Source organism: Aegilops tauschii, chromosome 5 (genome assembly GCF_002575655.3).
Source record: "Aegilops tauschii subsp. strangulata cultivar AL8/78 chromosome 5, Aet v6.0, whole genome shotgun sequence".
Classification (NCBI taxonomy): Eukaryota; Viridiplantae; Streptophyta; class Magnoliopsida; order Poales; family Poaceae; genus Aegilops; species Aegilops tauschii.
In genome coordinates, this window is record NC_053039.3 from 472855423 (window position 1) to 472882705 (window position 27283).

The window sequence follows — 27283 nt, forward strand, 5'->3', positions numbered from 1 at the left end:
TAGGATTCCCTTCGTGCCGACACGAGGGGGGGTGGGGGCAAGCAATACCGTGTGCTTTGCGAGAGAGGTGCCACATCGAAGTTGCATTTGGTATTTGAAAATCAAACCACCCTTTTGGTACATAAATTTGGTCCACATGCAAGTGTGTTCATGTTCTGACCCTCTCCCGCGTCATTTTTTGCCAAATTTATGAAGATTAGACAAGTCGGATGACACCACAGACACGGTTCACTCAAACTAACCGTGTGCCAAGCCGGTGCACCTGTCGCGCACACATCCGCACAGTACATTGGGCTCCACGAGGCTCCCCATCTCAAAAATATCTGCCCGCCTCGAGGGTTTTTCTGTTTCATAACACACGGTTGTTATCTCCGGACCGTGTGCGATGTTTCTTGTTCCCAGTCCCGCCTGCATCCCTAGAAAATAGCTGCCCGCCTCGAGGGTTTTTCTGTTTCATAACACACGGTTGTTATCTCCGGACCGTGTGCGATGCACTATCATCAAAATTTTCAATAGCCCGGCATTTCACTCCCGCGTTTGACTCCTGTGTAGTAAAATTTTCAGGACCCGCGTCATTTCCTCAAACACCCTGACCCCCCCCCCCTTCCACACACACACACACACCAAAACCTCCTCGGGCGTGCGCACACACACACACACCCTCCCTCGCTCGAAACCCTAGCAAAGTCCCCGCCGCCGCAAGGCCTTCATCGTCAACATCTGCCGGTTTGCCCGTGCAGCTTACCCGCCGATCTCCATACCCAGGTCGCCCTGTGTTTCTTAGATGACGCCTGCCAAACGCCCCCTTTCCCACATATCCCCTGTGGCACCCCGGCTCAGAGAAAACCGGAACGCCCCGTATTCCAGCCCAGAGATCGAGGTGAAGTCTTCTGGAATACGGCACTGCTTAGCATAGAACAAATCGGCTTTCTATTATTACACGAATATGAATACAAGGTCTCCGATATTACAATGAATAACATCGACACGACGACACTACGCCATCCTCAGTTGCTCTATGCAAGCAGTAGAACAACTCGAAGCAGCGGAATAACTCTAGCAGCGGAACAACGACGACGGTGGTGAACTCCACTCCGCAGGGACTCTGGCTGGAACGCTTATCCTAGCTCGCGAACACAAGAACAACACCAAACAAGCAAGCAATCCAGGCACGACCTGCAAGCTGGCATGACACGCCAGGTCTGTACATTGAATGTACTTGCAAGCTCACAATAACCAGAAGCATTCAAGACAAACATCAGCATGGCATTTATAGGTTAAGCAGGAATTAAAATGAGATCCTCATAACAACACGACGTGAACAACATGAACATGGTACAGCTAGAACAACATGAGCATATAAATCTGGCGATACTAGCATGCAACATGATGACACTATATGCACTATTTATTCTGCTCGGGTTACTTCGTAACCATCACATGCATCACTTACCAACCTCGGACATCATACGATTATCTCAGGATCAAATCAAGCTTGGTATAAACAATACCGTAGTAATCATTAAATGACCACAAGGAGCTTGATCTTTACCCACGATTCTCGCACAACATCACGAATATCCAACAACTCGATATCCTCGATACCACGATGATCTTTCCGGCGATCACAACCATGACCAACACTTAGTCTCCAATGGCGATCTTTCCGGCGATCACGACCAACTTATCTCCTCAACGAACCGGGGTTGTTATTAAGCACATTATAATTAATACTGTTGACTCATAGTGTGACCGACACGAACTGGGCCCTTATCCGCGAGCGCGGCAATCGATAGATTTAATATACACTCTGCAGAGGTTAGTACATTGTACCCACACTACGGAACCCATGGCCTCGCACTCCCATTCGGGTGGACCAACGGCGTTCCGACAAAACCGATCTACTGCCATGACACTCTTCCGGCCACTCCGACCCACTCCCAACTGGGATAGTCCTGGGTGGCCCCGTGTCTACCAAAGACACAACGACCACCGTCGTGGCCAAAACGTCCCTCACGGGGACCTGATCCATAACAACAACAACGGGCACACAAGGTTATGTCTGCTTACCGGGCCAGGGTACGCACGCCCATAACCTTCCCTCGTTGGAGGCACCGGCGAGAGGCACGACAATAGACCCAGTTAGGACCTTCCCATAAAGGTAAGCGTGGTTGCACTGGTCAGCTCGATATGGTGGCACCATGACTCAGCCAACAGTTGTTCAAGTTCAATTTAATCCGGTTAAACTTGAATGCAATATGCTGAGCCATGATAAAATAACAGGATGCAATTACAATGCATAAACATGATATCAACAGAAGCACGGGGTGCAACATAACTATCCACCATATCCACAATGAATCATATCCAACTGAGCATAATATAATGACGAGCATGAATATCACAAGTACAACACTACTCATAGAAACCTAGCATGACCACTAGCATCAACAATAATTATCATGCAAGACATATCAACAATGCTACCATGCAATCATTTAACCGACTGGATGCAAACGGACATGCGTAACGACGGCGCTCGGAACAGACGTTAGTCATGCACCGAAGGCCATCAGCAACATCAACATGTACTACTAGCAAGCATAAGCATATGAAAAGAATACTAGCAACTAGCAGGGCATACTAACCAGGTGCATAACAACATAGCAAGAAACTAAGCACTAGCCAAGAATCATTACCGAACAACGATAACCATATTTTAAACACGCGGACATTTAATAAATATTTAAGTTGAAAACCATGGCTACTGCATGAAAATCATGCAAGTGGGTATTGTGTCTTGTCTGGGGATGAAGAAGGCACCGGGGAGAAGTGCAGTGAAGCCGCGGAAAGATTTGCCGGAAACAGTTCTCTCTCGGAGGGGTTGTTAACGTGCAAGGGCAAAAAGGTCATTTTCACAGTGCCAAACCATAGTGAAAATGAAACCAACAGAACGGGCTCGACGAGACGAAGAAGTGGGCTTTGGAATCACCTCATTTGGAGTTGCGAGCAAAAAGTTGTGAAGGTTGGAAGAACAGGGACTAATTTGTGAAAAATTTATCATCAACGGGTCCCTGAGTGGATAAGACAGAAACAGATTTCAGGAAATACGCTTTCTGAGTAAGAAGGCAGATTTCAGGCTGAGGAAGGAAAGTAGTACGCTTTCGGGCAAATGAAAGCGTACAAAAAGGAATACGCCTTCGGGTAAATGAAAACGTACTCCCTAGGGGGCGCTTCCACTTATGGGACTGGGCCCGCGCGTGGTCAACGCCTGAGAGGCTGACCGGTGGGGTCCGCGGGGAGGAGGGGGTCCAAGCGCGCTCGTCTTCTTCCTCCTCTCCCTGCCCCCGATCGGGAACAGATGAGCGAGGACAGGAGCGAGGCCGGCGATGGGGCGGGCCGCTCCGGCGAGCTCCGGCCCGGCCGAGCACACCGACGGGACCGCGGGGCCAGGCCGCACCCGTTCAGAGGGTCAGCCGGCGCCGGGGTGGAGTGGAGAGGAGGGGAGGTCACGGCGACGAGGAGGGGTACAGAGGGCTCGGGCGACGAGGTTCGCCGTCGATGTGGACACTCCGGCGAGGGGGAAAAGGGTGGGGCGGCTCAGTGGGACGAGGGGAAGACTTTGGTGGAGTCGGGGAAGCACGAGGAGGTGGCCGAACGGCGGAGGCGACGGCCGTGCGTGGGGAGGCGTGGCCAGAGGTACTCCGGGGTCGAACGAGTGGGGTAGGGCGAACCGCAGAGGAGTGGGGAGTGCGGTGGACAGGTCAGGGAGGCGAGAGAAGGCTTGGCTTGGCCGGAATCATGCCGAGGCCGAGGCGGCCATGGAGGAAAACGGCGGACTCCGGCGAGATGGGGCGATTCCAGAGGTAAAATGAGGCGAGGGGGAGATGGGTGAGCTGCGGGAGAGCTCGGGGCATGCTTATATAGCCGAGGGGAAGGCTCTGGAGAATCGCTAGCGAGCTCGAGCAGTGCTCTAATGGAGGTCAAAGGCTGGGCATGGCACGGGCACTGTTCTAGCGACGCATTAATGGCGAAACACGACGAGGCACCGATGCAGGGGGATGCAGTCGAGCACGGGCGAGCTCCAGGACATGAATGGAGGTCGAGACGAGGAGGGAGAGACGAGAACAGTGGCCGGAACAAGCCAAGGCACGCGTTCAGCCGTGACGCAAGCGTGATCACCACGCGCGCTGGCGCAAGCGGCGCTCTTTGGCATGGCCAACCATGTCCAGTAGATTGACCTTCATGCCCTTCGTCAAAATAAGGAAATAAATCAGTCCAGGGGCAAAGAAGAGATTTGCACTTAGCTCCAAAGTAAATCAGTAAGAAGGTGTTTGTAACTCTATGTGGTTAAACCAGCTAGGTAACATGGTAAAGAGTTTGTCTGGCTATGGTCACACACTAAGGTGATTTTGATCACCAAAAATAAGACTAGGAGGAGGAGTTTAGATGAGGGTTTCTGTAGAAAGTGCAAAACTGGCCAGAATTATGGATTTGGATGATACACTCACACACTTGATTGCCATGAGCTGAAATCTGGCAGAGAGGGGTTATATGATGGTATGAAGCTGCTGTAAAGATTTCATGCCATTTGGAAATACCAAAGTGGCACTTGCTTCACAAAGCTTCATTCTGGACAGAAACTTCGGAAAATTCTAGAGGAATAATGGCTTGATGAACCATGCCCAAAATGGGTGGAGGAGGTTATATGGATAATAGAAGGCCTAGAAACATTGGCAGCCATAATGGAGCAAGATAAATTATACTTGCTTCACAAACTGAAATTTTGGACAGAATCAAAGAATTGAGGATGAGCTCACATGGAGGCATGACATGAGCTCTACTTTGGTGGAGGGCTATGATATGATGATATGAGGGATCATGAAAAATGGCAACTCATTTGGATATGCCTAGCTTGCACCTCCTTCACAAAGCTTCTTTCTGGATAGAAACTTTGGAAAATCATAATTAAATAATTACTAGGCAAATGAGGTTGCATTTTGGCATGTGGCAATTATATGGACAGGAAAAGGTGTCCAAGCAGTTTGAGGTCAATTCGGAAAAGGAAAATAGCACTTGCTTCACAATGTGCCATTTAGGGCAGAATAGGAAATGAATTATTTGAGCATGATGATAAACATGACAAATGAAATATTTTGCCATATTTGAGAAATATATGACCCAAAAAATGTATGAGAATTATTTGGGAATTTTAGGAGTGATGGAAATAAAGGTTGCTTCACAACCTAGGGCGATTTGAGTTACTCCTTTAATAGAAAAGGAATATTCCAAATACAAAGAATATTGGGATTTGGGCTAGGATGAAAATGACAGGGTCTAGGAAAATATTTGGGAATGACAAGCCACTCTGGAAACAAATAAGAGGGCATCTTCTTCAGTTTCCAGACCACAAAGCCACGGAAAAAGAAAACTCAAGCATAAACCTCAGACAAACAAAAGAAAAATAATGGGCCAAAAATCAGGCTGTCACAAACCTTACCCCCTTAAAGGAATCTCGTCCTCGAGATTTGGTTGCTCAGGGAACAAGTATGAAGATACTGACTTAAGGAAACCGTTTCCAACTCGGGTATCCTTTTTCTTATTTTTCTTCCCACTAAATTTTTATCTGACTGGTCCTCGGGTGGTTTGCTTTAATATATCCATATTCTGACAGATCTTACCTTGCTTGTTCATGCTTATACAGGCTCCAATTTCTTTTTAGATCTGCTGACTTAGCTGACTGTGATTGATTCTCACGACTGAAATATATGTCGGTGTCACAAATCCAAGAGTGATTTCCGCTGGGTGTGTCATCCGGCACTAACAATCTTTCATGAAGTGGTGATCAGATTTTTCTAGTGGACACCCAAGCTCTAACTCCTTGCATTGGGTTCCTCCACTAAATGCAGGTCCTTCGGATTCCAAACTGTGAGTTGGGTCATAACCGCTTTCCTGACAGATTCTGGCTTATCGTGGAAGTTCCTGAATCATCTTAACTGGTTCCACTTTCTTGAGTATTGGATCCGTACCAAATATTTGATTGTCGCCTGGCGTGGCTAGCATAAGAGTTTGACCTGTATGATAATGTCTGCAGACTTGACTGACGGTGGTTCTGCACCACGCGGGTCTTGCAACAATTTTCATACCTGCATCACTGGTCTTGCTCCTTCATAATTGTTTTCTTGGTCTGGATCCTTGGCTGAAAGAGCTGGGTCATATTGCTTCTTCGTATCACCATAGGTATTGTCGGTACAATTTTTCTGCACTCATAGCTTATCCTCATTTTTCTGACAGGGTACCCCATTAAATGGCAGGTTCAACACCCCTCAAGTTCTGACCGCAGGAAAATGATCATCCGAACCTTTGCAAGAAATCAGCAAATAAATCAGTAGCCACCAGAACGGTCTTTACAACTTAGATCTGGGACATTACTGAAATAACTCAACCACGGCTCAGGACGGCCAAAAAGCAGCTCAGAACATGAGACCGGGTTGATAAGAAGAAGGTGGCAGCTCCCTAAAATAGCCAAAAAGCAGCTATAGGGCTACTATCACAAAAAGAAACTCAACAGCTGTACGAGACGACCGAAAAGAAGCTCAGAACTCGTGATAGTCGTTGAAGAGAGAAATAAAAATTGGCTTCCACCCCGGATAGCTAAAAACAGCTTAGATCACAGGCGTGGTGCCGTCATTGGAGAAAAGGGGACAAGGGCTCATCAGGATCATTTTCCAGGTTCACAGGTACTTGTATTGAGCTCATTGATGTTGTCACTCCTCATAATCCTTTGTCACACTGCGGTGTATACCGGCTTTCTTCTCTTAACCATCCTCACGTGGTTGTCAGATCCTCATCCGAGTGACTTGTAAGATCTTGGTGGTATGCTCACCGCATATATATATGAGAATCTGATTCCCGAGACAGACGTGTATTCTGACTGATTTTTGCTTCTGACCAAAATGTTGCGGATCTGATTCTTGGGATTCACTGCCATATGCTGTCAATTCACAGTGTACTACCTTGTACCAATGTCTTACTGAGGAAGATTGGCTGGCTTGTGCTCGAAACTTTCATTGGACAGCTTGCTGAAGAAGACTGGGTATCGTGCTTCAGAAGCTTACCCCCTTAAAGACTTTGCTAGGGAAAGACTCAGTACCTTATGCCGGAAGCTTTTGCGGTTGCTTACTGAAGAAGGCAGAGTACCTTGTACGGGAAATCATCCATGTATCATACTGAGGAAGATAGATGAATCTTGCCTTGGAAGCTTCTCGGGTATCTTGCGAGGGAAGATTGGGTTGCTTACACCAGAAGCTTCTTATTGTAATATGCGGACCGATTTCCACATATATAACCATCTTAATATTTTTGTTATTGATTTCTTGTATGAAAAGGGGTTTTGCAGGACTATCCTCCTTTCTGAGTACCTGCCATATTTTTGCTTGCTTCCAGGTACATCGGGTTCCAAAATCATCCTCAACGAAAAATTAAACTTGTATCTAAGCCATACCTTTGATAATATCCTATCAACCTTGCACACAATTTATCTTCTTGCTGGTTTGATCATTCCTGCTATGAGGAGTGCACGCTGAGGGAGACTTAACACTCAGTAACATGATCAGATATCCCCCAATCTGAATGCAGTCAGCTGAGAATTCCATACTGTTGTGAGGAGTGCACGTTAATGCAAACTTTATACTGACATCCCATCCAGGATTTCTTTTGTATTCAGACGAGCTATTTCCAATTTCACTGCAGTCTGCTGACAATTCCATTCTGTTTAGCTGAGTTTCCAAATATATGCATTTCTTGTTAACTCTTCGGGTCCGGTGTCGGCTGACGAGCAACTTTGATAGGGGAAAATTTTGTAACACCGAAGGCCCAAAGAAAGAAACAAAAGAAACGACTAAAACAAAAGCACACAAGCATACTACTAATATAATTAATCAAGCAATCATCACATATTACTGCTACTCACACCATAATATGCATGCACACCTAAGTACACAAATCGCGCGGAAACTCCGGTATTACGGTCTAATATGCTGTGGCGGTGTGCACGAAAATTATATCCATGTGTGGAAGGAGTTGGCGTAACCGAAGCTACACCAAGCACTGGCTGAACAGTGGCTGGATCTGGATGGATACACAGGTGAGGATGGACTTGACGATCAAGTAGCGAGACACAAAAGTCACGACCACATCATCATCAAACGTACGAAAGGGATTCGTACACGTCCAAAGAATAGAATGACTGGGTAGGGTAGCGGTGAAAAAACAAGGCTAGCTGGCATTGCCCTTTTCTGATAACCAAGATCAGTAAGTTTACCAGAGGGACGAGATGGATGACATGATTCGGGATAGAAACAAGTCTATCACCGAAATAATATGGGTGGGTGGCGGAAAAATATACGCGATACCTGAGCATAACTCCTGCAAATGGTGTCTGGAACTCTGGGTACCAGGGCATCACTCTGCTGGGACAGAGATGACGCCGAACACCAAAGAGCAGACATGCTATGAGGGAGGGTGCATGCGGTGGACCGAAAACGATGCCGTCTACACTCACAAGATTAACCGTTAGTGACAAAATAATAATCTATATGCATGCTATGCGACAAACAAATGCAACAATCAAGTGCAACAAACCAACTGGGGTCTATACGACCGCTTTCTAACGTTCGCGTGGGCTAGGGCATCCTACAGCCAGACCTGCTCTGATACCAAGCCTGTGGCACCCCGGTTCAGAGAAAACCGGAACGCCCCATATTCCAGCCCAGAGATCAAGGTGAAGTCTTCTGAAATACGGCACTGCTTAGCATAATACAAATCAGCTTTCTATTATTACACGAATATGAATACAAGGTTTCTGATATTACAATGAATAACATCGGCACGGCGACACTACGCCATCCTCAGTTGCTCTATGCAAGCAGTAGAACAACTCGAAGCAGCGGAATAACTCTAGCAGCGGAACAACAACGACGGTGGTGAACTCCACTCCGCAGGGACTCTGGCTGGAACGCTTATCCTAGCTCGCGAACACAGGAACAACACAAACAAGCAAGCAATCCAGGCATGACATGCAAGCTGGCATGACACGCCAGGTCAGTACATTGAATGTACTTGCAAGCTCACAATAACCAGAAGCATTCAAGACAAACATCAGCATGGCATTTACAGGTTAAGCAGGAATTAACATGAGATCCTCATAACAACATGACGTGAACAACATGAACATGGTATAGCTAGAAGAACATGAGCATATAAATCTGGCGATACTAGCATGCAACATGATGACACTATATGCACTATTTATTCTGCTCGGGTTACTTCGTAACCATCACATGCATCACTTACCAACCTCGGACATCATACGATTATCTCAGGATCAAATCAAGCTTGGTATAAACAATACCATAGTAATCATTAAATGACCACAAGGAGCTTGATCTTTACCCACGATTCTCGCACAACATCACGAATATCCAACAACCCGGTATCCTCGATACCACGGTGATCTTTCCGGCGATCACAACCATGACCAACACTTGGTCTCCAATGGTGATCTTTCCGGCGATCACAACCAATTTATCTCCTCAACGAACCGGGGTTGTTATTAAGCACATTATTATTGATACTGTTAACGCATAGTGTGACCGACACGAACTGGGCCCTTACCCGCGGGCGCGGCTATCGATAGATTTAATATACACTCTGCAGAGGTTAGTACACTGTACCCACACTACGGAACCCATGGCCTCGCACTCCCATTCGGGTGGACCAACGGCGTTCCGACAAAACCGATCTACTGCCATGACACTCTTCCGGCCACTCCGACCCACTCCCAACTGGGCTAGTCCTGGGTGGCCCCGTGTCTACCAAAGACACAACGACCACCGTCGTGGCCAAAACGTCCCTCACGGGGACCTGATCCATAACAACAACAACGGGCACACAAGGTTATGTCTGCTTACCGGGCCAGGGTACGCACGCCCATAACCTTCCCTCGTTGGAGGCACCGGCGAGAGGCACGACAATAGACCCAGTTAGGACCTTCCCATAAAGGTAAGCGTGGTTGCACTGGTCAGCTCGATATGGTGGCACCATGACTCAGCCAACAGTTGTTCAAGTTCAATTTAATCCGGTTAAACTTGAATGCAATATGCTGAGCCATGATAAAATAACAGGATGCAATTACAATGCATAAACATGATATCAACAGAAGCACGGGGTGCAACATAACTATCCACCATATCCACAATGAATCATATCCAACTGAGCATAATATAATGACGAGCATGAATATCACAAGTACAACACTACTCATAGAAACCTAGCATGACCACTAGCATCAACAATAATTATCATGCAAGACATATCAACAATGCTACCATGCAATCATTTAACCGACTGGATGCAAAGGGACATGCGTAACGACGATGCTCGGAACAGACGTTAGTCATGCACCGAAGGCCATCACCAACATCAACATGTACTACTAGCAAGCATAAGCATATGAAAAGAATACTAGCAACTAGCAGGGCATACTAACCAGGTGCATAACAACATAGCAAGAAAGTAAGCACTAGCCAAGAATCATTACCGAACAACGATAACCATATTTTAAACACGCAAACATTTAATAAATATTTCAGTTGAAAACCATGGCTACTGCATGACTATCATGAAAGTGGGTATTGTGGCTTGCCTAGGGATGAAGAAGGCACCGGGGAGAAGTGCGGTGAAGCCGCGGAAAGATTTGCCGGAAACAGTTCTCTCTCGGAGGGGCTGTTTACGTGCAAGGGCAAAAAGGTCATTTTTACAGTGCCAAACCATAGTGAAAATGAAACCAACAGAACGGGCTCGACGAGACGAAGAAGTGGGCTTTTGAATCACCTCATTTGGAGTTGCGAGCAAAAAGTTGTGAAGGTTGGAAGAACGGGGACTAATATGTGAAAAATTTATCATCAACGGGTCCCTGAGTGGATAAGACAGAAACGGATTTCAGAAAATACGCTTTCTTAGTAAGAAAACGTATTTCAGGCTGAGGAAGGAAAGAAGTATGTTTTCGGGCAAATGAAAGCGTACCACTAGAAATACGTCTTCGGGTAATTGAAAATGTACTCACCCGAGGGCGCTTCCACTTATGCGCCTGGGCCCGCGCGTGGTGAACGCCTGAAAGGCTGACCGGTGGGGTCCGCGGGGAGGAGGGGGTCCAGGCGCGCTCGTCTTCTTCCTCCTCTCCCTGCCCCCGACCGGGAACAGAGGAGCGAGGACAGGAGCGAGGCCGGCGATGGGGCGGGCCGCTCTGGCGAGCTCCGGACAGGCCGAGCACACCGGCGGGACCGCGGGGCCAGGCCGCACCCGTTCATAGGGTCAGCCGGCGCCGGGGTGGAGTGGAGAGGAGGGGAGGTCACGGCGACGAGGAGGGGTACAGAGGGCTCGGGCGACGAGGTTCGCCGTCGATGTGGACACTCCGGCGAGGGGGAAAATGGTGGGCGGCTCAGTGGGAAGAGGGGAAGACGTTGGTGGAGTCGGGGAAGCACGAGGAGGCTCGAGACGGCCGGATGATGAGGTGGCCGAACGGGGGAGGCGACGGCCGTGCGTGGGGAGGCGTGGCCAGAGGTACTCCGGGGTCGAACGAGTGGGGTGGGGCGAACCGCAGAGGAGTGGGGAGTGCGGCGGACAGGTCAGGGAGGCGAGAGGGGGCTTGGCTTGGCCGGAATCATGCCGAGGCCGAGGCGGCCATGGAGGAAAACGGTGGACTCCGGCGAGATGGGGCGATTCCAGAGGGCAAGTGAGGCGAGGGGGAGATGGGTGAGCTGCGGGAGATCTCGGGGCATGCTTATATAGCCAAGGGGAAGGCTCTGGAGCATCGCTAGCGAGCTCGAACGGTGCTCTAATGGAGGTCAGAGGCTGGGCATGGCACGGGCACTGTTCTAGCGGCGTATTAATGGAGAACCACGACGAGTCACCAATGCAGGGCGATGAAGTCGAGCACGGGCGAGCTCCAGGACATGAATGGAGGTCGAGACGAGGAGGGAGGAGACGAGAACAGTGGCCGGAACAAGCCAGAGCACGCGTTCAGCCGTGATGCAAGCGTTATCACCACGCGCACTGGCGCAAGCGGCGCTCTTTGGCATGGCCAACCATGTCCAGTAGATTGACCTTCATGCCCTTAGTCAAAATAAGGAAATAAATCAGTCCAGGAGCCAAGAAGATATTTGCACTTAGCTCCAAAGTAAATCCGTAAGAAGGTGTTTGTAACTCTATGTGATTAAACCAGCTAGGTAACATGGTGAAGAGTTTGTCTGGCGATGGTCACACACTAAGGTGATTTTGATCACCAAAAATCAGACTAAGAGGAGGAGTTTAGATGAGGGTTGCTGTAGAAAGTGCAAAACTGGCCAGAATTATGGATTTGGATGATACACTCACACACTTGATTGCCATGAGCTGAAATCTGGCAGAGAGGGGTTATATGATGGTATGAAGCTTCTGTAAAGATGTCATGCCATTTGGAAATACCAAAGTGGCACTTGCTTCACAAAGCTTCATTCTGGACAAAAACTTGGAAAATTCTAGAGGAAAAATGGCTTCATGAACCATGCCCAAAATGGGTGGAGGTAGGTTATATGGATAATATAAGGCCTAGAAAAATTGGCAGCCATAATGGAGCAAGATTAAATATACTTGCTTCACAAACTGAAATTTTGGACAGAATCAAAGAATTTAGGATGAGCTCACATGGAGGCATGAAATGAGCTCTACTTCGGTGGAGGGATATGATATGATTATATTAGGGATCATGCAAAATGGCAAATCATTTGGATATGCCTAGCTTGCACCTCCTTCACAAATCTTCTTTCTGGATAGAAACTTTGGAAAATCATAATTAAATAATTACTAGGAAAATGAGGTTGCATTTTGGCATGTGGCAATGATATGGACAGGAAAATGTGTCCAAGGAGTTTTAGGTTAATTGGTAAAAGGAAAATAGCACTTGCTTCACAATGTGCCATTTAGGGCAGAATAGGAAATGAATTATTTGAGCATGATGATAAACACGACAAATGAAATATTTTGCCATATTTGAGAAATATATGGCCCAAAAAATTTATGAGAATTATTTGGGAATTTTAGGAGTGATGGAAATAAAGGTTACTTCACAACCTAGGGCAATTTGAGTTATTCCTTTAATAGAAAAGGAATATTCCCAATAAAAAGAATATTGGGATTTGGGTTAGGATGAAAATTACAGGGTCTAGGAAAAGATTTGGGAATGACAAGCCACTCTGGAAACAAATAAGAGGGCATCTTCTTTAGTTTCCAGACCACAAAGCCACTGAAAAAGAAAACTCAAGCAAAAACCTCAGAAAAACAAAAGAAAAATAATGGGCCAAAAATCAGGTTGTCACATCCCCATCCCCCACTCCAGAGCGTCGCAGCCTAAGCCCGGCTATGCTTCCCGTGGAGCTCGAGCAGCGACTGGCCCAAAAGAGGTGTATAGCGGTCTCTTCGCCCGACGTCGCCGAGGAAGCTGACGACCATTACTGGCGGCAGGCACTCAAGCAGTGGGCTAGAGTATGCGGGCATGTCTCGTCCGCCGGCTACGACATCGAGGTCATCGAGAGCGATGCCCTGAGGCGGGCTGTGTCACAGGTTAAGTGGCCCACCCCCAACCCCTCGGGTTCAACCGCCGTGGATCTCATCTGGCTCGCTGTCAACAATTTGCCATTCTACATCGCCATCGAGCCCCTTTTGTCATTCCTGAAGGATACGACGCTGGCTTGGGATCCACAGCTTCCAAGTCAGACCTCATCGACGGCGACCACGAGGAGGGCACCCTCTCCGGCTCTTCCAAGGGGAAAGAGCCCATTTGCTCTTCCAAGGGGAAGGCGGCCGTTTGCGACATCAGGGAGGGCACCCTACAGCCGTGCTCTTCCAAGGGGAAGGAGCCCATCTGCGACAACATGGAGCGTATCCAGGGTCCGTGCTCTTCCCACGGGAACGAGCCCATCCGTGACAAGTGAGGAAACCCATGATTTGTTTTGCCGTGCCTCTTCACAGGGGGAAACCCATGATTTTTTTGTCGAGTCCCTTTTGTAGTGTAGTGAGAATATGTCCAGTTTTAATTGCTATATCTGGTTGTTTGCAGTATGCCTTGTTTATTTCGGTTGTTCACAATGTGATGCTCTATGTGTGCAATTATTTACTGTGCAGTATATTTCATCAATCCAGTTTTTAACATACCGATAGGAATGCATATATTTGCTTGTTGTTAAGCCTGTTATAGCTAGCATATGCCTCTTTTTAAAGTTTTTTGATTGTTCGGTTGTTTGTAGTTAGCATATGTTCAGTTTCAAATGCTATCTTTGGTTGTTCATAGTATGCCTTGTTTATTCCAGTTATTCACAACGTGATGTTCTATATGTGCAAGTACGAACTGTGCAGTTCAATTTCATCAGTACCAGTTTCAACAATACCACTATGAATGACTACATTTGGTTGCTGCATCTTATAGTTAACACACCTTTCCATTTTTATTTAACCATAACCAGTGTACTTAGACCGGCACAATACCAGTTTAAATGACCATGCTTGCTTGTTGTTAGATGTTTGGCTTGTTGCAATTAGCACACCTTTCCACTTATTTTGCTTTACTAGCGTGCTTAAACCTGCACACTGAAACTATCTTTTGGAGATTATTTTGTCTGCCATGTGTAATTTTGGTTGATGTTTAACCACTTGTGCTTAACATGCTTCTTGATGTACCTACACAGGACAATTTTGGGAACGACTGTTGTTTTCCATCGAGGTTAGTTTCATCCCATGGCTTATATCTGCTCACTGTTCAGGATATCGGTAGCTGGTACCATATAGGCCGGCGGCTGATAAGGGACTAATCGGTGAATCGGACTTTTAACTGAATATATCTGCAACCCATATTTCCTTAGGTTATAGGGCCATATGTAATGTATCTGAGGCTACATAGCAACATGCACTGTACTTAATGTATAAATATGCAATCCTAGGCTACATAGCAACAAGGAAGAGTGTTACATTAATGTTCTAATAATGTCTAGATATACGTAGAAGAGCAGCAGCAACAACAACAGCAACAACACAGCCCTGTTTGGATACTCAACTTAGCTAGAGGTTAGAGTTAGTTTCTAGCTCATTACTAACCCTGAACTAACTCCATCCAAAGAGTTGTTTGGATGGCAGGGTTAGATTAACAATAAATGCACTAGGAGAACTGGCTCCAATTAGCACCTCTTGGGTTGGATACTAGTTTTTTTGGGTGGGTTATAGATGCAACTAGTTCAAACTAGCCCTCATGTTTAGATATACTTTAGGGCTATTTGAGCCCGAACTAGCTCAAACTAACTGTAATCCGTGGATACAGCAGCAGATAATTTGTAAGAATGAACTAAACTCCTTCCAGCCCATAATATAAGATGTTAATTCATCTAATATGTGAGTATATTGGATGTTATAAGATACTCCCTCCGTTCCTAAATATTTGTCTTTTTAGAGGTTTCAAATGGACTACCACATACAGATGTATATAGATATATTATAAAAGAGTGTTGTACTACATCATTGTGCAATTGCTGTTTAGCATCTAATATTAACTTGGTGCTTTTAGGTACATATGTCATTGGTAAAGATCCGCGTTTCGACCCTTTCTGCGTATGGGGCAATGAAATATCGATGAACCAGCATCAAGTGAGGAAGCTGATAAAGATTGTTAGTAAAATGGGTCCAAAGATGGCAATTAAACTATTTGTTTACACTTTATCCAAGACAACAGCGAACTGCAGGATGGTAAGTAAGAACTCTGCAGCCTTCTTTTTACTGCCCATAATGAGTTGTGTTAGATGACAATGTCTGAATCTTTTTCCTTTGCAGTGGTTGCCAAAGTAGTTTACTCAAGATTACCTCTCAAACTACATGATTGGTGGGCATGCAAAGATTAAAGTATTTCTACCAGAACACGATGATTATCTAGATGTTTTCATGAAGACCGTGAAGGATGGGCGGTCGGCCATCACAAGGGGTTGGACTAGAGTCGTGCGTGCCTTCTGCATGGAGGAGGGCACATTATGGGCATTCCACTTCACCTTGTTCAGCAACCAGAATATATTTCGCCTCTTTCTTTACCGTCTTTAATAGTACAAGTATACAACTGTGGTTCATCATTCTTTATTTGGTTCTTATGTAATTCTTGAACATATGTACCTATGAATCGAATAATGCATTGGTTGTTTGAACCTGATGGATGTGAATAAAGTTGTAGCATACATTCAAATTCAAATCCAAATCCGGTACAATTTGGAAATGCAGCAATTAAATTACGGTGAAATTACGCTCTCCAGGTTGTTACAACACACACGGTTGGTAAAATACAAACGTTTGCGATATGCACCTTAATCGGAGACGGTTCACAGAGAGGAAACGTGTGCAAGCATGCACACAGTTGCCGTTTGCAAAGCGTGTGCAATGTCAGACAATATCACAAACGGTGTGGGCAAACTAAATGTTTGTGTTAGTTGCCTTATCGTACACGATTCGCAACCATGAACTGTTTCTGATGAAGTATGCATCGTAAACGTTGCACCACAGAATAGCGTGTGCGATAGTTGTCGTGTACGATGATGTTACGATGGTCCGACGTTTCGTAATCCTGTCCGACACTCGTACGACGATTAGCTAATCTTTTTAATGGTGAACCGTTTGTGATGGGCCGCGCATCATACACGTTCTATAATAGTGAACCGTTTGTGATGGGCCGTGCATGGTAAACGTAGCACCACAGAATACCGACTGCGATGGCAATGCGAGCAGAAACGAGTAGGAGTACTGTAGGGGCCCTATCCCCGACAGTTTCTGGGTCGTGTGGGAAGGACCCCCCTATCGTCCACACTCACTTGGCGACAGTTCCAAATGCCTTCGCGGAAGGGGTTAAAAACCGTTTGTTTAGGACCGACGCGCACCAGTGATGTGTGAATACATAGACAAACAGAGTGTCACTAGTATGCTTCTACTTGACTAGCTCGTTGATCAAAGATGGTTAAGTTTCCTAGCCATTGACATGAGTTGTCATTTGATTAACGGGATCACATCATTAGAGAATGATGTGATTGACTTGACCCATCCGTTAGCTTAGCACTATGATCGTTTAGTTTATTGCTATTGCTTTCTTCATGACTTATACATGTTCCTATGACTATGAGATTATGCAACTCCGGAATACCGGAGGAACACTTAGTGTGCTATCAAACGTCACAACGTAACTGGGTGATTATAAAGATGCTCTACAGGTGTCTCCGATGGTGTTTGTTGGGTTGGCATAGATCGAGATTAGGATTTGTCACTCCGTGTTTCGGAGAGGTGTCTCTGGGCCCTCTCGGTAATGCACATCACTATAAGCCTTGCAAGCAATGTGACTAATGAGTTAGTTGCAGGATGATGCATTACGGAACGAGTAAAGAGACTTGACGGTAACGAGATTGAACTAGGTATTGAGATACCGACGATCGAATCTCGGGCAAGTAACATACTGATGACAAAGGGAACAATGTATGTTGTTATGCGGTTTGACCGATAAAGATCTTCGTAGAATATGTAGGAACCAATATGAGCATCCAGGTTCCGCTATTGGTTACTGACCGGAAGTGAGTCTCGGTCATGTCTACACAGTTCTCGAACCCGTAGGGTCCGCACGCTTAACGTTCGGTGACGATCGGTATTATGAGTTTATGTGTTTTGATATACCGAAGGTTGTTCGGAGTCCTGGATGTGATCACGGACATGACGAGGAGTCTCGAAATGGTCAAGACATAAAGATTGATATATTGGACGACTATATTCGGACACCGGAAATGTTCCGGAGAAGTTTCGGATAAAACCGGAGTGCCGGAGGGTTACCGGAACCCCCCGGGGGAATAATGGGCCACATGGGCCTTAGTGGAGAGAGAGGGGCGGCTAGGGCAGGCCGCACGCCCCCTCCCCCTTGGGTCCAAATTGGACTAGGGAAGGGGGGGGGGGCGCGCCCCCCTTTCCTTCTCCCTCTCTCCCTCTGCTTCCTTCCCCCTCTCTTCCCTTGTTGGAAACCTACTAGGAATAGGATTTCCTAGTAGGAATCCTACTTGGGGAGCGCCCCAGGAGGGCCGGCCGGCCTCCCCCTTGCTCATTTATATACGGGGGCAGGGGGCACCCTAGAACACACGAGTTGACAGTTGTCTTAGCCGTGTGCGGTGCCCCCCTCCACAGATTTCCATCTCGGTCATATGGTTGCAGTGCTTAGGCGAAGCCCTGCGTCGGTAACTTCATCAACACCGTCATCACGCCGTCGTGCTGACGAAACTCTCCCTCGACCTCAGCTGGATCTAGAGTTTGTGGGACGTCACCGAGCTGAACGTGTGCAGATCACGGAGGTGTCGTATGTTCGGTGCTAGGATCGGTCGGATCGTGAAGACGTACGACTACATCAACCGCGTTGTCATAACGGTTCCGCTTTCGGTCTACGAGGGTACGTAGACAACACTCTCCCCTCTCATTGCTATGCATCACCTAGATAGATCTTGCGTGATCGTAGGAAATTTTTGAAATTACTACGTTCCCCAACAAACTTTGCTTGGAGGCTTGCAAATGACTCAATTGCGATATGGAAAAACAAACAGAAACGCAAACTTGAGATTACTGCTATTTGTCCAATCTACAGTTGTGAAGATGAGGACTCTTTTCATACTTTCTGTACCTGCATCAATGCATGACGCTTGTGGCAAGCAATGAATGCTGAATTGGAGCTCCCGGATGTTACTAAGATATTACACACTGGCAGAGAATTGTTCGTCCAGCTTGTCTCTGATTTGAGTGAACCTGTCCGGCTGCACACAATGATGTTGCTTTGGCGAATTTGGCATGTCAGAAATGAAATAGTTCACCATAAACCAGCACCACCAGTTGATGTATCTTTTCGTTTTCTAACTAGCTATATTTCCTCCCTGAATTCTATTGCTACTGATCCGACGGCGGACCACACCAAAGGCAAGTACCAATCTCAAGTATGCTTCCCTCTGTTAGCACCCACACACAATGTTAAGTGCCCGGTCCTTAGCCTGTGGGAACCACCAATGGCTGGACGTGTGAAGCTGAACACAGATCGGGGTGGAATAGGAATGATCTTGAGAGATGATGGAGGTGGCATTATCTTTAGCTCGTGCTGGTATTTATTTGACTGTAATGATGTTCTAGAGACTGAAATTCTTGCTATAAGGGACGGACTCATGCTTGCATTGAAGTGGAGCAACCGACCAATCGATATAGAATCAGACAGTAAGCAGTCAAGATGGTGCAAAGCAGAGATACTAATAGATCAAAATATGCCTTCTGATAAAGGAGATCCAAGAAAGTTTGATCGAGCGTAATTCTTGTATTACTCATGTTGGTCGCACAAAAAATTATGCTAGTCATTTTCTGGCAAATTTTGAAAGATCACAATGCCAAACTGTTGTGTGGCTTGGGTCTGGTCCAAATGAACTTCTCGACATTGCAGTCGTGACTGTAATTCTTGATTTTGAGTAATACAAGTATTATCCTGTAAAAAAAAACTTGCTAGGTTAACTAGTTTTCTTCTCTCTTTTTTGTGGGGGGCTAGTTTTTATTCAACTAAGGATTGGTTTGAGGAGCCTCTTCTTATAGACGAAGTAACTGTTATTTCAAATTAATAAAATTGTTCATACAGAAGAAGAAAAAACGACTCCATTCTTTAGGAGGCTAAATTTAGTAATTTATCACCTAAAAAATCGAGCAGGAAATTATCATAATTCCTAGGCTCCAAAACTTGTGAAATACCGCTAAAAAAACTCGTGAAATGAACTGTAAAAAAGAACTGGTGAAAGGCAGCAGTTTGCGGGCCGAGGCCCCACCCCGGATGTCGTAACGGTCTCAACGGCTTTCTCGCCTCCCGCCACTCTCTCGTCGCCTCTCACTCCCTCCCCTCCACATACACATTCCCTCCCTTCTCCTCCTCTCGCAATTCTCTCCACCACGGTCTCGCCCACAGCCTCCAGCAAGAGCCTATGAGAGATAGCGACGGCGAAGGGGCCGGCGGCGGAGTCCCGCGCTCGCACCCCTCCAACATCCCGCTGCCGATGTCGCACTCCGACCCCAACTACTCGGGCACGGACGACGAATGCTCCAACAGGCAGAGCAGCTCGTCGGCGACGGGCGGGTTCTACAATGACTACCCATCCAGCTTCAGCGGCGAGTGCTCGCCGTACAACATGTCCCCCTGGAACCAGACCATGGCGTCCCCCTGGTCCCACCACAGCGAGGCGTCCATGGCCGCGCCCGCGATGGCGCCCGGCACCAGCCTCATCAGCTCGCTCGTCAGGGAGGAAGGCCACATCTACTCTCTCGCCGCCAAGGGCGACGCGCTGTACACCGGCTCCGACAGCAAGAACATCCGCGTCTGGCGCAAGCAGAAGGACTCCGGCGGCTTCAAGTCGTCCAGCGGCCTCGTGAAGGCCATCGTCATCTCCGGCGAGCGCATCTTCACGGGCCACCAGGACGGCAAGATCCGGGTGTGGAAGGTGTCGCCCAAGAACGGCCTGCACAAGCGCGTGGGCAGCCTGCCGCGGCTGCGCGACTTCCTGCGCGGCTCTCTCAACCCGTCCAACTACGTCGAGGTGCGCAAGAACCGCTCGGCGCTCTGGATCCGGCACAGCGACGCCGTGTCGTGCCTGAGCCCCACGGACGCCGGCCAGGGCCTGCTCTACTCCGGCTCCTGGGACCGCACCTTCAAGGTGTGGCGCATCAGCGACTCCAAGTGCCTCGAGTCCGTGGTGGCGCACGACGACAACGTGAACGCCATCGTGGCGGCGTACGACGGGCTGGTGTTCACCGGCTCCGCGGACGGCACGGTCAAGGTGTGGAAGCGGGAGGTGCAGGGGAAGGGGACCAAGCACTCGCCCGTGCAGACGCTGCTGAAGCAGGAGCACGCCGTGAACGCGCTCGCCGTGAGCGCCGTCGCGCCGGTGCTCTACTGCGGCTCCTCCGACGGGCTCGTCAACTGCTGGGAGGGCGACAGCAAGCTCGTCCACGGGGGCGTGCTTCGCGGGCACAAGAAGGCCGTCTTCTGCCTCGCCGCGGCGGGAGCGCTCCTCTTCAGCGGCTCCGCCGACAACACCATCATGGTCTGGCGGCGCGACGCCGGCGTGCACTCCTGCCTCTCCGTGCTCTCCGGCCACACCGAGCCGATCAGGTGCCTCGCCGTCGTGGAGTACAACAAGGAAAACGTCGCGGCCGCTGCCGCAGAGACAGGAGACAACAGCGGCGTGGGGCGGTGGATCGTCTACAGCGGCAGCCTCGACAAGTCGATCAAGGTGTGGCGCGTTACCGACGAGCCGGCGGACACGCTGCTCGGGGGCCCCGGCGAGGGGTCGCAGATGTTTGACCGGTACCCCGGCGACCCGTTCGGGGCAAGCAGCTCGACATCGTTCCGCTAAGGTCGTCGACACGTACGCCCCAACGGAACGCACAAGTTTTGAACATCTTGACGGATTAAGCAAAGGAGTTTCTGGATTTTGTTCATATATATACTGTTGAAGACGATCGGTGAGAAGTGAACGGCACGAAAACAGCATGCCCGGGCATATATATACATCTGGAGTTGTGATATAGTGACGGATCTAGGTAAGTTTGATGCCTTTCAGAGCGTCAGGGCCAAGGGACATTTTGGCGCATGCTTATATATTTGTTGTGTAATAGTTGAACTTAACTTGATTTTATGTTCTATATGGCAAAATCAATAAATGACCAATTAATTAAGTTCTAACTTTCGTGGATCTTTTCTATTTAGATGATTATATTTTGTTTGTAACTGTAACCAAAAATTACATTTTCAGTGCTTATCTTCTGTCTTGTTTCGTATTAACTGTGAACGGTTTGTCGAATTGAACCAAACTTGTTTTCTGGAAAAAAAAAAACAAGAGTGGGCTTGACGCGTCATATTTCTACTCACTCTTTCATGTTTTCCTAATGATACTAAATACATAAAAAACAAAGTTTAAAAAGAAAACATCATGTTTGCTATTTGCAAGTTGCCTAAAAATACAACTTGCATCAGTCGATTTAGTAAGAGGAGTCGATGGTGATGCGCAGCCAAAGGAGGAGACAGGGGTAGCACGGCCAACCACGACGTCCCAGAAATGCCGAGCCGGGAGTGACCCGGAGTCGAGGACCGAAGCAGCTGGTCGCCGCGTCACTAGCTAAGGGGAATCAGAGGTTGACGGAGCGGAATGCTCACCCACGCTAGAGAGGAGGTTGTGATTAGAGAGATGGTTGGAGGAGGCGGTGGTCAGCAGTTCGGCTAATGTCGTTGGACGGCTCAAAGGGAGGAGGTAGGAGAAGATGAAAATCTACAGGCACAATTTTAATTTTTCATCGGCAATTGTCAACTGTCAAATAGAGCTCCTTACGAACAAAACATACATTAGGAGAGAAGTCTCTCCTCCAAAGCAAACACGAAACTAGGGTTCCCGTCTCCCGTTCGTGGTACCACCGATCTGCCTCGTCTCCAGTGGCCTTAGGGCCATGGGGCGCGGTGGATCCCGGCTCATGCCATCGGAGGGCTTCGTATTTAACCGATTCTTTAAGTTTTGTTAGAGTTTGTGTCCTGCTCAGGAAGGCGAGATGACAGCGGCTTCATGAAGATGCAATAAAGTTCTCCCCGCCTAGCCCCTATCCCGGTGTTTGCTTCTAGCATCGTCGAAAGATGTGTCGAGGTGTGTCTCTAGCAGATCTCGCAGGATTCAGTCGGTGGTTATCGTTGGTGGATATGCTCAGATCCGGTATTTGTTCGCGTGTCTTCAGATTGAATCCTCCCGATCTACATGTCTCTTTACTGGCGGCGGTTGCTATTCTAGTATGCTGGTCCTATGCGGCCTTACCACAGCGACTTCCCTATTGTCTACTAAAATAAGTTATGGCCGGCTCCAATGAGGAAGGGCAAACAGCGGCGCACCTTCGGGTCGCTTCAATGTTTGTAGTCGTCACTAGGTGGTCTACACATTTGGATGTATTTTTATTATTATTTGTGATATTTGTTGTATTGCCATGATTAAAGTTGAACTTATTGAAAGTTTTTCTGAAAAAAAACATACATAAGCATATCAAACATATCTTTTTCACAGAAAGAAAAGCTAAATACGTGCATAATTACATCTATAGAAAACGTTGCAGGAAGTCGTGAAACCATACAAATTTAATAAGTGTACTGACTTAATTCCTTCTACTAAAAAACAGTCTACTTACTGAATCAGTCTCATCTCATTTTCTCAACCGAAAAAGAAAAAAACTCGATCAGACAACCGCTAATGACACCCTACGGATAATAAATCAAGCCGCCAACAAATAATTCGATCAGGCAAAGATGCCGATGTAATCAAGCTCGACGGAACCCAGCCACAGCTTGTTGCCGTTCTCCGCCACCTCGCTGAGCGTCACGCCCCTGGCAGCCGTCAGCTCCTGGCGAACTATCACGAGATGACATTTTCGATTTCTAATCACTCTTTCATGTTTTCCTGATGATACTAAATACATAAAAAATCAAGTTCAAAAAGGAAAACATATGGAAAAAATGTTTGCTCTTTGGAAAGAGAAGATGGTGAGGTGCAGCCAAAGGAAGTGACATGAGTGTCGCGGCCGGCCACGGCGTCCAGCAACGCCGAGCAAAGAGCAACCGGAGTCGGGGACAAGGCAGCTGGCCGCCGCATCACCTGTGGAGGGAAGTCAGAGGTTGACCAGGTTGTGATTAGAGGGGGTGGTTGGAGGGCGGCTGAAAGGAAAAGGTAGGAGAAGATTAAAATCGGCAAGCAATTATTTTAGTTTTCATCAGGCAACTGTCAAATAGAGCTTTAACTGATCCACATGGATACAACAAGAAAGCACGAGAGAATACAAATGTGCTGAAATTTTGCAAAAGACTCTCCGAGTAAAGGAAAAAAAGGTGCTTAGTCTATGAAGATCCTTGCAGATGTCAATAAAACCGCTAACCACCGAAACACCAACGACGTCGAGGCGTACATTGAAGATCCACTGGATTCGAAATGCACCACCGAACATGGACTTTCTGAGTCGATGAACAGGGCCGGCATGAAGACCATAGCCACTTATTTGTGGTTGCTGGAAGGCTGTCAAATAGAGCTCCTTATTACGAAGAAAACATACATAAGCAAACCAAGCATATCTTTTTTACAGAAACAAAAGCTAAATACGCGCATAATTTCATTTATAGAAAACGTTGCAGGAAGTCGTGAAACCATACAAATTTCATAAGTGTACTGACTTAATTCCTTCTTAAAAACAGTCTAATACTGAATCAGTCTCATGTCAAAAGAAAAAGGAAAAAACTCGATCAGACAACCGCTAACAGACACCCTACTAATAAATCAAATCAAGCCGCCAACAAATAATTCGATCAGGCAAAGATGCCGATATAATCAAGCTCGACGGAACCCAGCCACAGCTTGTTGCCGTTCTCCGCCACCTCGCTGAGCGTGACGCCCCTGGCGGCCGTCAGCTCTTCGACCTCCACGCCGTCGGCGCTGAGACGGACGCCGACCAAGTGCTTCGCCGGAGCCGCCGCAGTCGCGTTCAGCCGCGCCTTCTCCTGGTTCAGCGCCACCCAGAAGCCACCCTGACCGTCGCGCCTCACGTTGTCCGGGTACCCCGGCAGGTCCGCCAGGAGCTCGTACCGCCCGGCCTTGGGCCCCTTGAGCCAGTACCGGAACGCCTGGCACGGCACCGTGTGCGCCACCACCACGTGCGTCCTGTCGCGGCTGAGCGCCACGCCGTTCGGGTACGGCAGCTCGGCCTTCAGCACCGTGACGAGCTTCGTCCGCGCGTCGTACTTGAGCAGGCGCCCGGTCGCGTCGGCGTTCATGATGATCTCCGTGTTAAACCTGCATGCACACACAGATTCGTCGCGCATAAGCATGATGAAGTGAATCGAATTGGGGCTTGATCGGGCGGGCGGGCGGGCGTGTAGGGCACCTGCGGGGGTAGTTGGCGCTGCTGTCGGTGAAGTACACATCGCCGGTGGCTTGATCCACGTCGAGGCCGTTGAGGAAGTGGAAAGGAACGCCGTCCGCCTCCGTCGCCAGCACCTGGGCCTCGCCGCCGTCCGGCCCTACTTTCATGAGCCCCATGTAGGCGTCGGCGATGAAGAGCTCGCCGGTTTTCCTGTTGAACCGGACGCCCAAAGGCCGCCCGCAGATGCTCTCTTTTTGTTCCGATGGCACCCCAGAGTCCGAGCACAGAGGGATTTTCCTGCAGACGCCGCACATGTCACAGGTAAGCTAATTTGATCATGATCTACGTACTACTATTTGATAACACGATGTTTAATTTGTACTTACACCGACCTGTAGTTGGCATTGTACGCGAAGGTGCTCCAGCCGGCGGCGCTGCCGCCCCACTTGAGCACCCGGCCATCGGAGACGCCGGTGTAGACCCCATCCTTGCCGGAGAAGGCGAGGCTCTCGGCGCCGCTGACGCCTTCGGGCAGCGGGAGGCGGTAGCTCCACCGCGTGTTCGTCGTCTTGATCTGCTCGGCCGAGGCTAGAGAGACGAGACAGGCAAGCACGACGAGTAGTATCGCCGCGAGGTTGCGCCCCATCGTCATCGTCGTCGTCGGAGGTTCTGCACGGAATATCGTTGCACGCACCTCCATGCCTTTTATGGGAGAGCACGCGCGACGAAACCCATGGCCACGTTTGGTGATCGGATCGGACACGGTCGTGATACTACACGAACTACGTCTACAACACCGTGATGTATCGCCCGCGCGTGCTGTGTTTGTAGGGAGCGCCTATTCGGCGCTGAAGGCGCCGCCGAAGGCAGCTGGCGCCTGCAGCAGCCCCTGCTGGGCCAGCCCACAAACGCGCACGCAGGCAAAATTGTATTTTTACGCGAAAAGACATCCAAAAAAGAGGCTTCGCTGAGAATCGAACTCACGCCCACACACTCGTCTTCGAGGTTGGCCAACAGGTACACCTAGTTGCTGCTAGTGAGTAATTTCAGCGTGTGTTGATTTAAGAAACAATGTAGCAGCGCTACTTATCGTACAGCCCCTCGCTTAGATTTTGACTTATTTGAAAACATTAATGTATGAAAAAATGTGAACAAATTTGGAAAGTTGATGAACATGCACAAAAAGGTTGGCCAATGTAAAAAAGGTTCATATATTCAAAAAAGTCCATGAATTCAAAAATAAAAGTTCATGAAATGGAAAAAAGTGCACTAATTTTGAAAAAACAGTTCACAACAATGAAAAACAACCATGAGTTTGAAAAAAGTTCACGGATTTGAAAAACGTTCATCGAATTTGAAAAAAAGTTCATTGAATTTGGAAAAAGTTCATCAACTTTTCAAAAAAGTGCATCGGATTTGAAAAATAGTTCATCGAATCTCGAAAAATAGTTCATCGAATTTCAAAAAAGTTCATCAACTTTTCAAAAAAGTTCACCGGATTTGCAAAATAGTTCATCAAATTTGAAATTTTTTAGCAAATTTGAAAAAGAGTTCATCGAATTTTTAAAAATAATATCGGATTTGAAAAAGTTCATCCAAATTCAGAAAAAGTTTGTCAATTTAGGGAAAAGGTTCACAAAATTTAAGAAAGCGCGCATTAAAGAAAACAAAAACAAGTAACAGAAAAGGATAAGAAAAAAGTAAAAGAAAAAAAGAATGGAACTAAAGAAGAAGTGAAAAAGAGTACAATAGTACAACAACTGCAGCGTAGCCTGGTGGTTTGAACGTAGGGTTCGCCTTGGATATGTTGTGGGTTCGAATCCCCGTTTCGGGTGAGCAACTAGTTAACGAGCGCTCCTTCGGGAGCCTCGCAACGATCAGCGCCACTTGACTCGCTCTCAGCCATTCGCCACGTGTCGCGCTCTAGACGCTTCCTTCGGATTTTATTTTTTTATTTTTTCGCACGCGTTTTTGGCTTTTTAAACGGTTTTTTCCGGGTTTTTTCGACGTTTTGGTTTTCACCCGGTCTTTCTTAGCTTTATGATAAAAAAATTCAAAAAAAAAATTTGCGCGAAAAAATGCGTTATTTTTCTTTCGCGAAAGTCACGGTTTTTCTTTCACGAGAGGCACGGTTGTGCTTTAGCGAGAGTCACGCCGTGCCTTTCGGAAACGAAAAAAAAACGTGTTTTCTCTTTTTTTTCGCGAGAGTCACGGTTTTTCTTCCGCGAGAGGCACGGTTGTA

The 27283-nt window shown here is 47.7% G+C and overlaps 2 protein-coding genes across 2 annotated transcripts; one reads left to right on the top strand and one right to left on the bottom strand.

Annotated features, from left to right (window-relative positions):
• The first annotated feature begins 20072 nt into the window (after positions 1 to 20072).
• Positions 20073 to 21844, top strand: LOC109765409 (protein JINGUBANG-like). The gene has a single exon (XM_020324195.3). It carries the CDS (start codon positions 20088 to 20090, stop codon positions 21513 to 21515), a length of 1428 nt encoding a protein of 475 aa, XP_020179784.1. The 5' UTR covers positions 20073 to 20087; the 3' UTR covers positions 21516 to 21844.
• A 2361-nt stretch (positions 21845 to 24205) lies between these two features.
• Positions 24206 to 25687, bottom strand: LOC109765417 (protein STRICTOSIDINE SYNTHASE-LIKE 10-like). The gene is made up of 3 exons (XM_020324203.3): positions 25434 to 25687; positions 25063 to 25338; positions 24206 to 24971 (listed from the first exon to the last, which is right to left on the bottom strand). The coding sequence occupies exons 1-3, from the start codon at positions 25685 to 25687 to the stop codon at positions 24488 to 24490; spliced, it is 1014 nt and encodes a 337-aa protein (XP_020179792.1). The 3' UTR covers positions 24206 to 24487.
• Between the last annotated feature and the right edge of the window lie 1596 nt (positions 25688 to 27283).